The 17,563-nt window shown below is 43.7% G+C and overlaps 1 protein-coding gene across 1 annotated transcript; it reads left to right on the forward strand.

Moving 5' to 3' along the window:
* The first annotated feature begins 650 nt into the window (after positions 1-650).
* COPS7B (COP9 signalosome subunit 7B) lies at positions 651-10,166 on the forward strand. The gene is made up of 7 exons (XM_053459383.1): positions 651-755; positions 1,345-1,528; positions 3,215-3,290; positions 4,122-4,210; positions 5,268-5,470; positions 8,122-8,227; positions 9,216-10,166. Exons 2-7 carry the CDS (start codon positions 1,367-1,369, stop codon positions 9,372-9,374), a joined length of 795 nt encoding a protein of 264 aa, XP_053315358.1. The 5' UTR covers positions 651-755; positions 1,345-1,366; the 3' UTR covers positions 9,375-10,166.
* Positions 10,167-17,563: the final 7,397 nt, after the last annotated feature.

Consider the following 17,563-nt stretch of genomic DNA (forward strand, 5'->3'; position numbering starts at 1 on the left):
AAAGCATACAATACCACTTTCTAGAAGGACGTCTAGCTCCTGGCTTCACAGTAATCTCAGAGAACTGGAAGGTGGTTAAAATCAGCCTGGAGCAATTCTTCCATTTTCAGGCAAAATATCTTTAAATCTTAATAATTTAAGGTTTCAATGGGACAGCACGTGACATTTTTTGGTGTGCCAGAGAAGTCGGTTACTTAAAGAATGACCTGGCACATGCGACTCAGAAGCCAAATGCCATAACCTCAGCATTCTTTTCATACGGCTTTTTAAATTTTAAGTTCAAATCTGCAGTAATTTGGGGCATTTTGTATTTATTAAGAAACAGCATCCATTTATTATTTTTTTTCTCATTACTTATTCCATATTTAATTTGGAATAGATTTATCCCAAAAACAAAAAGTTCGCTTATGACAGTTATCTGCAACTTTTGAGAACCCAGTGTCTTCAACCCATGAGGGTATTTACAGAGATAATATACATTGGAAAGAGATTAAATAGGAATAACATCTGTATACTAGAAAAAAACCATAACAATGTATTATGTTTCGAAAAACATCCGTCCCCTATAAACCAAATTCGTTTTGCCAGGAAAAGTGTTCTGTGCACCAGTCGTGTTTCCGCCGGAACATTGTGTGCTGAGCGCTTGTTTCCGGCGGAGAGGTAGTCACACCGGACCTGGCGCTGTCATGGCTGCCTGACAACTGCTCGGTGCCTCCTAAGAGAGAACAGCCTGACTACAACAGCGGTGCCGTTAGGTGCAAGGGGTTGCGGGAGCTGGTGGGTTGGGTGTGGGGAGTGTAAGATAAAAGTTTGGGTTATTTTTATGGTTACCTAGAAGAGGCTAGGACGTGAGGCCTGATGATAACGGGCCGGGCCCGGTCTGGTGTCCCCGGTGACCGGCACAAGAAAAAGGGAGAAATGCGTTTAAATCAGGGAGACCTGATAGGGCTGAAATGTGAAGGGGTGAGGGTAATGCTGGAAGCCGGGTCCGCTGCTATTATATCTGACTCGTGATATGTGGTATTTGAGGACAGTGTCTGGGCTAGTAGCTGGGCACGAGTGATGTATATTTTCCATCCATGATCCCATCAAGCCACTGCCACGGGGGAGAGTAAATTGAATGTAGTCACTGTCACCTATTGAAGATGCAGCCTACTTTAACTCATGTGTTGATCTATATTAATTTTAATAGGGCTTTGTTACTGAAAGCACTTCTTATGACTCATAGCAGAGAAGGATATTAGGAACTTCTTGGACTGTGGTATGTTTTAGTAATTGTTTGCGGAGTGGTGTGATATACTATTATGTAACTTTGGTTTTCTAATGCCTTCTTTCCTTTACCAGATTTTAAATTAGAACTACTAGTATGGCTGGAGAACAGAAGCCATCGAGTAGCCTTCTGGAGCAGTTTATTTTACTAGCAAAGGGCACGAAAGGCTCCGCTCTTCCGGCTCTTATAAACCAAGTATTGGAAGCTCCGGGAGTTTATGTGTTCGGGGAGCTTTTAGATTTACCCACAGTGCAAGAGGTAAGAAACATTTAGACAATTATCAAATAGTCAATTGCGGTTGTATGTGTATTGATGATAGTTAAGAGTCTAGAAAAATAATACAATAATGGGTGGAGGTATTACACATATCTTCAACTTAACGTTGAATAAAATAAATATCTGGTTGTATTCAGTGAAGATGGCAGAATAAATATATTTATTTTGGTAAATTAATTTATATAATTGCCTTTGGTTAATATAGCAACCATTTATTGGAGACTGCTATTTTTTTCTGTTCTTTCAAAAGGATCCTTGTATTAGTGTAGGCAAATCAGGTATCAGGTGCATTTCTAATGCACATTTTTGAAAAGTGATCTTATCATCATAGCAAATAAAAGTCCATAAAGAAGGTATCCCACCCACGCTGCCGAATGTAACAGTTTTGTAACTAAATGCTATGTTAGAAACATTTAATGTCTAATTTTGCATTGTTCATAGTTTTGCTTGAAATGCTTAATTGGCATGTGACACAAAAGCAGGCATTGATAGGTTGTTGTCATAGAAACTGAACAACATACTCTACCAACCTTGCTTTATAAAAGGTGTCACTGACGACTTTGGACTGTTGTCTCAAGGACAAATATGGCAATATTAATTTTTTTTTTGTGTCCTAGCAACCACTAGAATGGTCCATCCAGGGAGAACACTCCTTTGGCTTCTCTGGTGATTTTGGTATTCCATCTACTGGCTGAAAATCAAGGGAGTTGTAGATCAACAACCCTGCATACGTTCAGTAGTTAAAATCTTAGTTGAACATTAAAAACCTTCAATATCTAAAATTGACTGAATTTTTGTGTTGGTTTAACACAACCTGAGGCCATTGCACAAGTGATCTAAATACAGGAGTTCAATAGCACCCAGAACTTGGCCTAGTCTAACAGATATCAAGATCTGTAAATGCTAAGGGTAAGGTGAGGAAGAGTGATGATGGTAGATTAGAGTAGAATTTAAAATATACGTGACTTCTGAATTATTGAATGTAAATGGCCGTACATGTGAAATACTAAGCTTTATTTAAAAACGTCAGATTACTATAATAAGGTTAGAAGACTTGACAATTCGACTTTTAGATGTTCGAGAAATAGTGATCGGCTGCTTGGGGTTTTCAGTTACTTGGAAGCATTCGGATAATAGAAACATAGAAAGTGACGGCAGATAAGAACCATTCGGCCCATCTGAATACTTTCCTTAGTCCCTGGCCTTATCCTATATCTAGCTTAGCCTTATGCCTATCCCATGCTTGCTTAAATGTCTTCACTGTATTAATATCATGGACTGTGGTATGTTTTAGTAATTGTTTGTAGAGTGGTGTGATATACTATTATGTAACTTTTGGTTTTCTAAACCACTTCTACTGGAAGGCTATTCCATGCATCCACTACCGTTTCAGTAAAGTAATATTTCCTGATGATCACAACAATCCTCTACTGTAAAATGGAGCAGTAAAACCAAAATGACAAATATATCTGAAATGGTACAGTCTCTTTAATAACACAGATTACATGTATGTTGGGTATTTGTTTTTTTTCTTATTGTAAAACATTTCCTTTTATTCTGGAAGCGATGACACATAAGCGCTGTACATTTATATATTGTTTTATTAATGCGAGTTTTACAGCTGGATATTTCGTTCCCAACTTTGTTTATTTTTTCTGTCTAATAAAGCTTGCCGATGGGCCACATGCCGGCTACTTACAGCTTCTGAATTTGTTTGCTTATGGAACATATCCGGATTATGTTGGTAAGAAAACATTTTTTTTTCTCGATTTCTCTCTACTTCAAACAAGGGAAAAACCATTCAACATTTTTAAAGAATGTGTACGCCCTGGATGCAAAATGTGTCATAAATATCTGAGCCTTAAAATTTATTATAAGTATTTCTCAGTGCAAGAGCAGCCACCGAAAAAATGGTGAGTACGCTGAGCTGTCAGACGAGCTTCAAGTATCACACAGAAAATATTCAATGCGACAGTTTTTATCCAAACAGTTAGGATGGTATATAATAGTCATGACATTGATCCCCAAGATCATCACAGTCAAGTAAGCTACACGAAGGTTGTTCTAAATCCTCGCTGAAATTGGGGGAGTAACAAGCCACTTATATGTTTGATTGGCCTCGTGGATGGAGTTATACTTCTTTTAGCACCAACATAGACTAACTTTGTTAATTATACCGTATGTACTCATGTTTCGCATCTTGGTAAAAGGCGTTTGGATAACGGCAACATAAAAAAACACCGGAACTCCGACACAAAAGAGATGTCAAAACAAGTCTCATAACCTTGCCATCCATATTGAAATTAGAGCAAGGATTTATTTATCACTCAGCTTCCTTCTATTTTGAACCATATTTTACATTTAGTGTCTGTGTTGGTGAGGTCCTTATTATATTATTTGATAAAGGCTTACCATGAATTATCACTGGACTTTGTGTCTTTAATCTGAAATGTTAGTGAATGTGTTTTTGATATAAACTCTGGGTGCCTTGTGTTTTGGGACAGTTAGTTATATAGATATATAGGTATATATTGATTGTTGCTGGTTTACCGTGAAACTCTTCTGTCTTGTTCAGCAAATAAGGGCAGTCTACCTGAGCTATCCGCAGCACAGAAGAACAAACTGAAACATCTGACTATCGTGAGCTTAGCATCAAGGATGAAGGTATATAAACATTTGAAGTGTTTTTGTACTTTAAATGGCAGCAATGCACATGATATTGTAATGGGCAGCTATTCTTTATTTCTTTGTTTCTGGGGTGATCTTTGTAGTTTTGGTCAATACAGTGTGTTTTTACATAGCCATAGTGAAATAATCCTCATCATCATCGCATCAGTGTGTCCACAGTGGATATTTTTCAGATGCAATTGCATTATATTCAAAAAAGTAACTAAACCTGCAAACAAAGAACAAGGAGTTATCACCCACCACAGCCAATCTGTATTCAGAATAAGCTACATAGTGGGACATTTTGTCCTGGATAAATAATGAATTATGATCATAGGTTGTAGCAGCTGTCCTCCATTCATGGGAAAATGGCACAGATTTCCCCAGGTATAACCTCTGTCATCTATATATGATTGTTATGGCAACAAGGTGTGTTTGTGTGCCTTTCTTTATAAACTAGTACCTGCCTAATAATAATACTTTGGTGTAATAAATTACTAAACAAGTGTTTAAAAAAGCATACCCAATTATTGGTTCCAAATATGCACAGACCCTAAAATGTGATTGGTATAGACATGTAATTATCATATGCTTTTTTTTTGTTGCTCTGCATCTCTATTTGTGGTTTTTGCTGGGCTTGTTAATAAGATGATATAACTAAGCAAGGATGCCAATCGTACTAATTATTAATGCTTTATCAAAAAAGACTTGTCTTCCTTTGATATATGATAAAGGGGGTAAGAGATTCCTGGAGCTAGCTTCACAATAAAGTGAAAAATATCTGTAAATATGTTAATATCTTACCTGGCATGTTGCCATCTTTGGGGAACTGTTACTTTTTGCTATTCCTGAAAACATTATACTGTACAAAAATGAGCACTGTTTTAAAACATTTTGGAAAATGTGATCTTAATCTGATACCAGTAATAAAAGATTTGATGTGAATTCTTCAAAAAGTAGCAACGACTGATATTGCATCACAGCTAGCAATAAACTGTTTAGTCCAAACAATGTGTATAAACTGGAATTTGTTTATTGCATACATCTCTCGTAGTGTATTCCTTACTCTGTGCTGCTGAAGGATTTGGAGATGAGGAATCTTAGAGAGCTAGAGGATCTGATCATAGAAGCTGTTTACACGGACATCATTCAGGGCAAACTTGATCAGCGAAACCATGTGCTGGAAGTGGACTTCTGCATTGGACGGGACATTCCCAAGAAGGATATCAGCAGCATTGTGAAAACTCTTCAGGAGTGGTAAGGAAATGTTCCAGTCTCCTAAATGATTCATTATGAAGTCCCTTAAGAGCATTTGGAATCACAGTAGTTTAAATGGGTATTGGTAGAGGCAAGGGAATTTAAACTTATATGGGATACGCATAAAGCCAGCCCTGAACCTAGAACAAGACCAAAGACTGATTGCTGTCAGAATCTTTAGATCAGGAAAAATGGACAGCTAGGTGTGCAGAATGGTTCTTATGTTATTCTGTTTCTATATCCAATATATATCACCTATGGAATACGCAACTGTTGATCCTCCATGTACATCAGATGTACAATAAACTAGCTAAATATAGGAAAATATTCCTTTTCTCATTCATATCTACCAGTAGTTTAAAAACATTATATACCAGAGTGTAATTATTAACCATTATAGAGGCAATCATCAGTAACAAAAATAAAATATATATATACACTGCTCAAAGGGAACACTTAAACAATACTTCTGTGAAATCACACTGTCCACTCAGGAAGCAACACTGATGGACAATCAATTTCACATGCTGTTGTGCAAATGGAACAGACAACAGGTGGAAATTATAGGCAATTAGCAAGACACCCCCAATAAAGGAGTGGTTCTGCAGGTGGTGACCACAGGCCACTTCTCAGTTCCTATGCTTCTGGCTGATGTTTTGGTCACTTTTGAATGCTGGCGGTGCTTTCACTCTAGTGGTAGCATGAGACAGAGTCCACAACCCACACAAGTGGCTCAGGTAGTGCAGCTCATCCAGGATAGCACATCAATGCGAGCTGTGGCAAGAAGGTTTGCTGTGTCTGTCAGCGTAGTGTCCAGAGCATGGAGGCGCTACCAGGAGACAGGCCGGTACATCAGGAGATGTGGAGGAGGCCGTAGGAGGGCAACAACCCAGCAGCAGGACTGCTACCTCCGCCTTTGTGCAAGGAGGAGCAGGAGGAGCACTGCCAGAGCCCTGCAAAATGACCCCCAGCAGGCAACAAATGTGCATGTGTCCACTCAACCGGTCAGAAACAGACTCCATGAGGGTGGTATGAGGGCCCGACGTCCACAGGTGGGGGTTGTGCTTACAGCCCAACACCGTGCAGGATGTTTGGCATTTGCCAGAGAACACCAGGATTGGCATATTCACCACTGGCACCCTGTGCTCTTCACAGGTGAAAGCAGGTTCACACTGAGCACATGTGACAGATGTGGAGACGCCGTGGAGAACGTTCTGCTGCCTGCAACATCCTCCAGCATGACCGGTTTGGCGGTGGGTCAGTAATGGTGTGGGTTGGCATTTCTTTGGGGGGCCGCACAGCCCTCCATGTGCTTGCCAGAGGTAGTGTGACTGCCATTAGGTACCGAGATGAGATCCTCAGACCCCTTGTGAGACCATATGCTGGTGCGGTTGGCCCTGGGTTCCTCCTAATGCAAGACAATGATAGACCTCATGTGGCTGGAGTGTGTCAGCAGTTTCTGCAAGAGGAAGCCATTGATGCTATGGACTGGCCCGCCCGTTCCCCAGACCTTAATCCGATTGAGCACATCTGGGACATCATGTCTCGCTCCATCCACCAACGCCACATTGCACCACAGACTGTCCAGGAGTTGGCGGATGCTTTAGTCCAGGTCTGGGAGGACATCCCTCAGAAGACCATCCGCAACCTCATCAGGAACATGCCCAGGCGTTGTAGGGAGGTCATACGGGCACGTGGAGGCCACACACACTACTGAGCCTCATTGTGACTTGTTTTAAGGACATTACATCAAAATTGGATCAGCCTGTAGTGTGGTTTTTCCATTTTGATTTTGGGTGTGACTCCATATCCAGACCGCCATGGGTTGATAAATTTGATTTCCATTGAGAATTTTTGTGTGATTTTGTTGTCCGCACATTCAACTATGTAAAGACGATAGTGTGTCATACGTTTAATTCATTCATTCAGATCTAGGATGTATAATCTTAGTGTTCCCTTTAATTTTTGGAGCAGTGTATATCAATACCAGCCCATCAATGTACACGTTTGTGCTGACAAAAAAAATCGTAATAGCCTTTTCTGCAATTAACTCCATTAGGGTGCTAATTACTCTTTCTATGTCCATGTATAGGAGAATGAAAAATAACCGATTTTAAGATTTAAAAAAAATTAAGTAACTTCCCAACACACACACCAGCCAGTATCAACTTATATAATTGTCCAGGTGCAGCATAGCGTTATCTTTTCTTTAGATAGCGCCAACAATCTACGCAGCGTTTAATACAATACATATATTCAAGGGGTATGACAAGACGAGAATTGACAGACTAAGACAAACCGATACATTAGGTGAAGAGGGCCCTGCTCGCAAGCTTACAATCTTGAGGTATAAATCCCATTGCCATCTAAATGGTATAAATATAAACAATAGGTGGGTGAGCTTTGGAATGGATATCCGTTATAGTATTCTAGTAGTGTGGCTCCTTCAAGTGGCTTCAGGCATTTTTCTTTTAATCAAACTGATCAAGGGTCCTTTCGTTTTCAATTAATTTGTTTCCTCCATGTGTTCTTCTGTGAGATGCTACAGTACCAGCAGGTGAATAACACAGAACAGGTCCAGTATATAACCATGTGGTTTTGAACTCAGGAAAATACTTTTTGAATCTTCTTAACCATTTCATGTGTTTAAGGTGTGATGGCTGTGAAGCTGTTCTAATGGGAATTGAACAGCAAGTTCTAAGAGCTAATCAATACAAGGAGAATCATATTCGGACCCAGCAGCAGATTGAAACAGAGGTGAGTCAACATGTGCAAGTATGTAACGTGACCAGGGAATGTATTCACTAAGTATGGAGTTTTCAGGATAGTTGCAAGTTTCAGCTCATTGGTATCGCCATGCATCATGAAGGGGGGGGTCTCTGGGAAGAAGTTATGTGCCTCAAAAATGTGGGTGGAAAATCTCAGACCTTGGTCTTGGTTTGTATTCCCTCACTGTGTAAAAATCTACAACTTCTGCTGTTAGGCTGTTCCACCATCTACCACCCTCTCGGTAAAGTGGAACTTCTTTCTGTGTAAGCCTCTGTCCCTTGTGTCCCAACATTTTTAGAAATCATTTTTTCTCGTGGACATTCTTTAATCAATTTTTGTATTTAAATCGTTCCATCTCTTCTCTCCTCTAAGCTATACATATAAAGATCCTTTAGTCTGCCTCATAATTTAAATCATGCAAACTTTTTTCCGTTCTGTTCTGTACACAGGTCTATAGGTAAGGCCTGACCAGAGATTTGCACAGTGGCATAAACATCTCCCTCTTATTGCTTGTTACGCCACTAGCTATACAACTCGGCAGACATGTATATATATTTCAATAAGCTGGATTTGTCTCAAAAGAAATGTACAAGAGTAGTGTTTTCAGAGGTGACTGAGAATTGCAAGTCTTTGGTATTTATTGTTTTTCCAGCAGAGGGCACTGAATTGCCATTTTAACGTGCTTGCACATTTGCCTTGTTCTCTCCTTTTTGTTTTCCATGTATTGAGATGTTTCTTTTGTACTATATCCACTGGTTCATGCTGCTGTAGCTTCCAAGCTCTCATACTATTCAAAATACTTTCTTTTAACTCTGTCATCGAATTTATTATGGGCACCAGTGGAAATCACTATTGGTTTACTGAACCCCTGTCTGTCAATTGTGTCTTACCCCTTGAACATATGTATCGTGCAAATTGTTGGCGCTCTAAAAATAAGTCTTTTTGGAGGAAAAATTAACTTTTCATGTTTTGTTAGGTGACAAATATAAAGAAGACTCTGAAAGCAACAGCCTCTTCATCTGCTCAGGACACTGATCAGCACCTGGCGGAACGGGAGGGTCCCCCTCTTGCTGAGCAGCGACAGCCCACCAAGAAGATGTCTAAGGTTAAAGGTCTGGTGTCCAGTCGCCATTAATGGAGCCGAGAACAGGGAGGAGGCTCTGGGAGGCACATGATTGCTCCCATTTTGTTTACAGACTAAACCATCGGTTGCTAATGTATCAGCCTTTTCCCACCCAAGACCCTCAGAGACGCAATCCGCTAGGAGGAACAGGGAACCCATTAGCACTTACTGTGCTGTGACCCAGTTTGGTTTTGCGACTCCTTGTCCATGCAGAACGGGACACGTTGCCTAACAATTCACGGATCCTCCTCCCTCCTAAAGAAGTTTGCTGAGAGTTACTTCCATGCACGGCAAGATCCTATGCCAGTAAGAACATTATCAAAGCCACTGCTTGTTAGCCTGTGGTTACAATGGCTGTATTTTAGTAATCTTTGAAGATGTAAAAACATCTAAACCACAATGAGAACCATTCTGTCCAAAATTCTCTATAAAAGCCCCTTTGCCTCTAGTATTTTTTTCCTTTTTTTTCCCATTTCGCCTTAAGAATCTTAAATATCTTAATTGTACGTGTTATATCATTTCATATATAGGAGGGAATACAGCATTACAATCAATGAGGTACCATGTAATACAAACACGGCACCATTATTATACCTAAGAATGGAAAAAATATTAAAATCACTTTGCAAACTGATGAAAGTTATCGGGAGTAGGGAGGTATAGGAACTATGGTCGATTTTGCAAGCGCTTGTTTGCTCTCAGGTGTCAAAAACTAAGGTGAGTTTGGTAATGTTTATATCTCCAGTGGTCACTCTGGAGGTAGAATATGAGTTGAAAAGAAAAAATAAACACATTTGTAGCTTTTGTGACATTGAATTAATGACTTGCTTCGCTTAGGTCTTAGAAACTTCCAGAGAGGGCAAAACATTGGTCAGGGATCGAGAATTGTACTCCCTCACCAAAAAGCCCCCTCCATTAATCCTGTATGGGGATAGCAGCCACATGTCTGCCCTGTAGACATCATTCAGTTGCCTGTATGTACCGTATTGGCTCGGATATAGGCCGCCCCCGTATATAGGCCGCACCCTAAAAGTTTGGTGCTTTTTTAAAGAAAAAGTTTTTTTTCTTTAAAAAAGCACCAAAAAAAACATGCTGCCACTCTGTCCCCCCCCCCGAGATATGCTGCCACTGTCCTCCCTCCCCGAGATACGCTGCCGCTGTCCTCCCTCCCCGCGATACGCTGCCGCTGTCCTCCCTCCCCGCGATCCGCTGCCGCTGTCCTCCCTCCCCGCGATCCGCTGCCGCTGTCCTCCCTCCCCGCGATCCGCTGCCGCTGTCCTCCCTCCCCGCGATCCGCTGTCCTCCCTCCCCGCGATCCGCTGTCCTCCCTCCCCGCGATCCGCTGCCCTCCCTCCCCGAGATCCGCTGCCCTCCCTCCCCGAGATCCGCTGCCCTCCCTCCCCGAGATCCGCTGCCCTCCCTCCCCGCGATACGCTGCCGCCCCTCCCTCCCCGCGATACGCTGCCGCTGTCCTCCCTCCCCGCGATACGCTGCCGCTGTCCTCCTCTGCCCCCCCTCCTCGACTTACCGGAGCAGACTCCCGGGTGTCTTCAGGGCCGGCGAGGGACATCTACGCAATACGCGTATGCAACTTCCGGTACCGTTACCGGAAGTTGCATTTGCGTATTGCGTAAATGTCTCCCGCCGGCCCCGCAAGACACCCGGGAGTCTGCTCCGGTAAGTCGGGGGTGGGCAGAGGTAAAACGCTTAGATAACCTCCCGTGCCGGCACCCCCCCCCCCCGTGGGAAGTGCTGGCAGGGGAGGCTGTCTGAGCGTATCGGGGAGAAGGATGCAGGTCCCCTGCACCGCTGCGGGGGATCTGTATCTTAACCCCGCTGCCTGCCCGGCGCCCGGGACTGCATGTCCCGGGCGTCGGGCGCTAGACCCCGAATATAGGCCGCACCCCCACTTTAAAAACTTAAAGTGGGGGAAAAAAGTGCGGCCTATATTCGAGCCAATACGGTATTTGCCAGCTCTGGTGGTGTGGAGCCAATTTAATGAAACACATTTACCCTCTCTGTGCTTCTAATCTCCAAATAATTATTAAAAACGTACAAAACCACATCAAGTGTCTTTCTCTCAGATGTTTAAGCAGATACATATTTATTATGGTTGTCCAAGGGGCATAAACTAATAGTCTCATCTGCGAGATCATATGCAGAAGTCGAGATAACCCACGCTCAAATCAACATATAAAGCTTTATCTGTTTTAGGTGGAAGTTACTTGTGTGTGTATTTCAAACTTTGGGGTTTATTCACTATAAGCAGAGTTGGTTTTTTTTTTTGGAGAAACTTGTCAGTGTTGGCCCTTCATAATGAACAATAAAGTAAATTAAAACCACAACTCTCCCGCAACCCTATCTTAGTGAAACAGGACAATGATACCTTAACGCCTTCATAACCGTTATACCTAGAAGGCAGCCCTTTGTTGCAGTTTTAACCCTTTAAGTGGTAAATTATAATTTCCTAGGGGAGAATGCATCATAATATGATTTTACAACAAAGTACACATTCCTTCATCGCATTTCATATCTTTCATACAATTCACAGCAGTCCTGACAGAGGTCTATGCCAGCGGTCACCCATCACTCCTATCCTCTGTTGATCAACAGCTACTGGGGAGGGTGGCCTGAGGTGCACCATGACTTGGGCCTCTTTTGAGGCTTCAGGGCTCCCCAAAATATGGACAAGAACTAACATTTGTTTATCCTGAGCACCACCTGTGATAAGGGCACATAATAAGGGTATCACCTGCTACAGTTGGAGGGCAAACTGATGAAACGCAGCAGAACCGGAGACTAACAAAGGAACCGAATGCAAGTGGAGCAGACAAAACCACAGTCACTGAGTACGAACATCAATAGACACATAGAAGGCAAACACTGAATCTAAACTGGAAACTAAAAGGCAAATTCCAAGGAAGAGACCCATAGCTTGTGTGACTGGCTTTCACTTACATTATAAGTGCTTTTCTTTTCAATATGATTTAATATTTATCTTTTCTGGGGTTGGATGACTTCAAGGGAAAAAAAAATCTAAAATATATGATCGAATTTATTTACAAGTAATGTTCCACTTAAACAAAACATTAATTGCTGCTCTGTAGCATGTTGAGCAAATAAACCTCAAAGGGTATGTAATTTTATTGTTTCCTCTGGAGATTTAATAATATGAGAACAACACAGGATTTAGCATGAAGCGTATTCGGTTTCTATGGCAACAAACATCAGTGCCAGCTTTTGTCACATGAAAACCTTTCCCTAAAATTCAGAATGATTAAAGAGTTTCTTCAAAGGGGTTGGATGCCCAGAAGTATTATGTTTGATTACAATGCTCTTTGTAATACTTTATTTAGTTTAAAAGTTTAATTCAGTAGAGTTAGTTGAATAGCCATATTAATAATAACCAGACGGTTGCAAATTCATCAGGATTTATCCCTAACATGACTCTTTTTACAAACCGCAGGTGGCACCAATGCCAGGCATATCTGTTCGCTTGCCCTTTTCGCCAGCACTAGGTCTATTTGTGCCTAAGGATTTCACAACAGAACTTTTACCCCATTAAACATCTTAATCTTAAAAATAGCTTGTGGAAATAACCCAAAAAGGCTGTAACTGTTCCCAAGTTTAGTTTTGTGGAGGTTTATGGAGCAGACCTTCAAGAGGAGTGGATTTAAAAACACTGGTTACGTTTACTGCACCATGGTATCCGCGTTTGCACTTGTGTTTTTACTATACGTTGGTCGCACTCTCCCAGGTGCGCCTGTTGCATGCACTGCACTTACTTACATCCTGCCCTGCTATCGAGAACTGGTTTTTTTTTTTTTTTTTTTTTTTTTTTTTTTTATTTTTTTTTTTTTTTTTTTTTTTTTTTCTTTCTTTTTTCTGTGCACTTGTGCCTTTCCTGGGGACAATAGCAGCAAATTGGGGTAACTCTGTCCCAGGTATGCATGTTGTATCCTCTACACCCACATACACAACACACTTTTTCTTATCCCTTTTTTTTTTTTTTTTTTTTTTTGTTATGTTTATTGTATCTCGCCTCACTGGGTAGCGTTTACTGTGCTCTGGTATTCGCTTTTGCACTTGGGCCTTTACTATAAGTTGCTCACACTCTCCTAGATGCGCATGTTGCACGCACTGCGCTTACATACTTTCCACACTACTTTTGGGCCCCCTATTGGGCACCCTGGGTATCGCCTACTGTGCCATGTTATTCGCTTTGGCTCAGGTATCTTTCTTACGAGTTATTCGCGCGCCTCCTGGTGCGTCTGATACATGCCCTGTGCCTCTTACTAATGTTGTGTTTTTATCTCACTCACCTGGGTGGTGTTTACTGTGTTCTGGTACCCACTTATTCACCTGTGTCTTTCTTAGCAGCTGATGGCGTGCTCCCGGGTGCGCCTGTTGCACGCGTTACATTCGCATACCAATTACCCTACTATTGGGCCCCCCTTTTTTTTTTTTTTTTTTTTTTTTTTTTTTTTTTTTTTTTTTTACTTCAGCTGTGTTTTATTTTTATTTTTATATATTGTTTGTTGCACATGTTACGCACACTGGGTTCCACACTGTTGTCTTTGTAGTGCGTGTCGCATCTCCTTCTTCTATTGTGATGTGCACACACCATTAGATCTCTTATCTGTGCCTTTATTCCGACTACATGTTTATCTTCTGTCTCCCTCATGTTCTCTCTCCATGGCGTTTTGACACTTGTTATTTACTGTTGCGGGCGGCGGTCCGCTTTTGGTTCACGAGTTCACTGACTTTGTTTCTTTCTGTGTTCTACCCTTCTTGCAGTGGTAGACTCACCCCCTACACTGTGACGCCCTGGTGTTGTCGGGTTGATAGTACCCGCTTGGCGTAGTTAGTGTCTTTGTCCCCCCCCTCTGTTCCTTTCCCCGCCCTACTTCCTTATCCACTTCCCCCCGGCCTCCCCCCCCCCCCTTTTTTTTTTTTTTTTTTTTTTTTTTTTTTTTTTTTTTTCCTCCTCCTTTCTCCTTTCTCTCCCCTCTTGCTGTTCTCTTCTCTCTGTCCCTCCTTTATCTCCTCCTGCCCGATGCCCTCTCCTGCCTGGGCTGAGATGAACCTGCTGTCCATCAATGCCCGCGGTTTGAACACCCCGGAAAAACGCTCCACCCTTTTCCGAGAATTGCGGAGGGGACATGTCGATGTTGCCTTCATTCAGGAGACTCATTTCCATGGGGACAGGGCTCCTAGGCTGTCGTGTCGCTCGTACCCCACTGGTTTCTTTAGTAACAACCCAATGGCTAAGACCAAGGGGGTAGCGCTGCTCTTTTCCTCCAGGATGCCTTTCCTGGTTATGGAAACGCGGGTGGGCCCAGAGGGGCGGTTTCTGTTTGTTAAGGGGAAACTTTTGGAACAGGTGTATACGTTTGCGAATGTTTATTTGCCCAACCGGGGCCAGCATGTTGCCCTCCGTGCCATTTTAGGTGCTCTCGCTGATTTTCAGGAGGGTGTTTTGGTGTTGGGCGGCGATTTTAACGTAGCCATGTACCCTGAGTTCGACACCTCGACTGGGACTACGCGGACTCCCCGTCACGTCCTGCGAAAGATTACCTCCCTTCTAGCGTCTCACCGGCTGGTTGACTGTTGGAGGGCCATGCACCCCACTGATAAGGACTATACATTTTATTCCACGGCGCACGGTTCCTATTCCCGCATAGATTATTTCTTTCTCCCTTGCCGTTTTGCCACGCTCCTGCGTGGTTCTGCCATCGGGTCGGCTACCTGGTCAGACCACGCTCCTGTCTCGGTATCCATGATCTCCTCAGTACCTCGCTCCTCGGGGGGATCTTGGCGGCTTAATGAATCTTTGTTGTCTGACGAGCTGTCCTGCGCGGAGGCGTCCCAGGTACTCCGATGTTATTTTGATGACAATCTCAACTCTGAGACACCGCTGTTGACAGTTTGGGAGGCTCACAAATGTGTAGTTAGGGGCCACTTCATTAGCGTTTGTTCTCAACGTAAGAGGCTTGAGGCCGAACGGGTTGATCGGCTTTATTCTCAGATAGCGTCGGCGGAACAGGCGCATAAGTCCTCTTTATCGGGGGGTGACCTGCAGCTCCTCCTAGCTCTCCGTAGTGAATTGGCCTCAATTCTCAACAACAACCTACAACGCTCCTTTTTGAAAACCAAGGCCCTGTTTTATGAGCACGGTGACAAGCCCGGCAGATATTTGGCCAGGGCTCTTCGCGCGGTTAGGAAGCCTACGTATGTCTCCAGGGTGCGCTCCTCCAGGGGCCGAATTCATTCTCACCCCCTTGATGTTTCCCGTTGCTTTCAGGACTACTACGAAGCACTGTACAATCTCCATCTGAACCCGCACGGCAGCTCCCCTTCCGGTAAGGCCGCTGCTGTCGAGGCATACTTGTCTAAGACAATTAGCCGGTCGCTCAAAACGGATGAGGCGGCTCTCATTGATTCTCCGATCACTTTACCGGAATTCCTACTGGCCCTGAAGTCCTCCCCTTCTGGCAAATGTCCCGGCCCTGACGGGTTGCCGCTACGTTACTACTCTGCGTTCCGGGATATCTTGGCCCCTCGCTTCGTGGATGCCTTCAATTCTATCTTAGAGGGCGGTCGTATCCATTCTCATACCCTATCGGCCTCCATCACTCTGATCCCTAAGGAGGGCAAAGATCCCGAGCAATGCGGTAGCTATCGTCCTATTTCCTTACTGAACTCTGACTTAAAACTATTTGCCAAGATACTTGCTAATAGAATTAAACCTTTCCTGCCCTTTTTGGTGCACCCTGACCAGACGGGCTTCGTCCCGGGTCGTGAGGCCAGGGACAGCACTATTAGGGCTCTTTCCCTTATGCACTTTGCAAAACACACATCTACCCCGACAGTCCTCCTCTCTACCGATGCCGAAAAGGCTTTTGACAGGGTGGATTGGTCTTTTATGTTTTCCACCCTGACTCACATGGGATTTGGTCCGGGTTTACTCACCTGGATCAGATCTTTATACTCTACACCCACGGCGCGAGTACGGATCAATGGCTCCTTTTCTGACCCTTTCCCTATACGGAATGGGACTAGGCAGGGCTGCCCCTTCTCTCCACTGCTTTTTGTACTATCCCTGGAGCCCCTCCTTCAGGCCATCAGGATGAACCCTGATATCTGTGGACTCCAAGTGGGTTCCACGCACCATAAAATCCTGGGTTACGCCGACGACCTCTTATTCGCTGTCACCCGCCCGGGGATTTCCCTCCCTAATATTCTTAAAGAGCTTTCCCTGTTCGGTGCCCTTGCCAATTTTAAAATCAATTCATCTAAGTCAGAGATTCTCAATGTGAATCTGCCCCAGGCGGCTGCTCTCCCGCTTCAGGCCTCCTTTCCCTATGCTTGGCGTTGCCCCAAAATCCGATACCTTGGGATTTGGCTGTCCCCTGACTTTTCCCAACTTTTCCATTATAATTTTGCGCCCCTGCTGACCGCTCTCCAGGCTGATCTGGTTACATGGAAGAAGCTGGCGCTCTCTTGGGTTGGCCGCATTAATACGATCAAGATGAATATTATGCCCCGTGTTCTTTATTTGTTCCAGGCTCTCCCTATCTCCGTCCCTCCCTCCTTTTTTAACTTGCTCCGGTCCGCTTTTCTGCGATTTGTGTGGGGTACTCGTGCTCCCCGAATCCGCTTTACCACGTTGATACTCCCCAAGTCTAAAGGTGGTCTTGCTCTGCCATGCCCCCACTCTTATTATAGGGCGTGTCACCTGCTCCGAGTTCTGGAGTGGGCACATAGTCCGATCCATAAGCAATGGGTGGGCGTCGAGGCGGCCTTGCTGGATCTCCCCATGAAGGTCCTGCCGTGGTTGTCAATTCCGACGGGTCGTGCGATCACTTCGTCTCACCCGTTTATCTGGGCCACTTATAAGACTTGGCTTCAGATCCTTCGAAAGACGCGACTTTCTTCTATCCCCTCCCCATTGACTTCGGTCAGGGATAATCCTGACTTTCCTGCCGGGATGGGCCGCGACCTTTTCCCGGCTTCCCCTGCTGGGGTGGGACAGGGGATTGGTTCCTTTCTGACCTCCGAAGGCCTTAAGCCCTTAGCTGCACTGTCCCCCCGCTCGCCCCCCTCTTTCTTCGATTCCTTCCGTTACGCACAATTGTGCAGTTTCTTTCGGTCTCTGCCCCGGAAACACGCTGTGTTGCGAGATCGCACGCAGTTTGAGG

Source organism: Spea bombifrons, chromosome 3, assembly GCF_027358695.1.
Source record: "Spea bombifrons isolate aSpeBom1 chromosome 3, aSpeBom1.2.pri, whole genome shotgun sequence".
NCBI classification, from domain to species: Eukaryota; Metazoa; Chordata; class Amphibia; order Anura; family Pelobatidae; genus Spea; species Spea bombifrons.

Excerpts from the sequence above, each read along its gene's own strand:
- COPS7B (XM_053459383.1), top strand. The coding sequence starts at position 1,367 with ATGGCTGGAGAACAGAAGCCATCGAGTAGCCTTCTGGAGCAGTTTATT. Across the intron at positions 3,291-4,121 it reads AACATATCCGGATTATGTTG|CAAATAAGGGCAGTCTACCT; the intron begins GTAAGAAAACAT and ends TGTCTTGTTCAG. Across the intron at positions 8,228-9,215 it reads AGCAGCAGATTGAAACAGAG|GTGACAAATATAAAGAAGAC; the intron begins GTGAGTCAACAT and ends ATGTTTTGTTAG.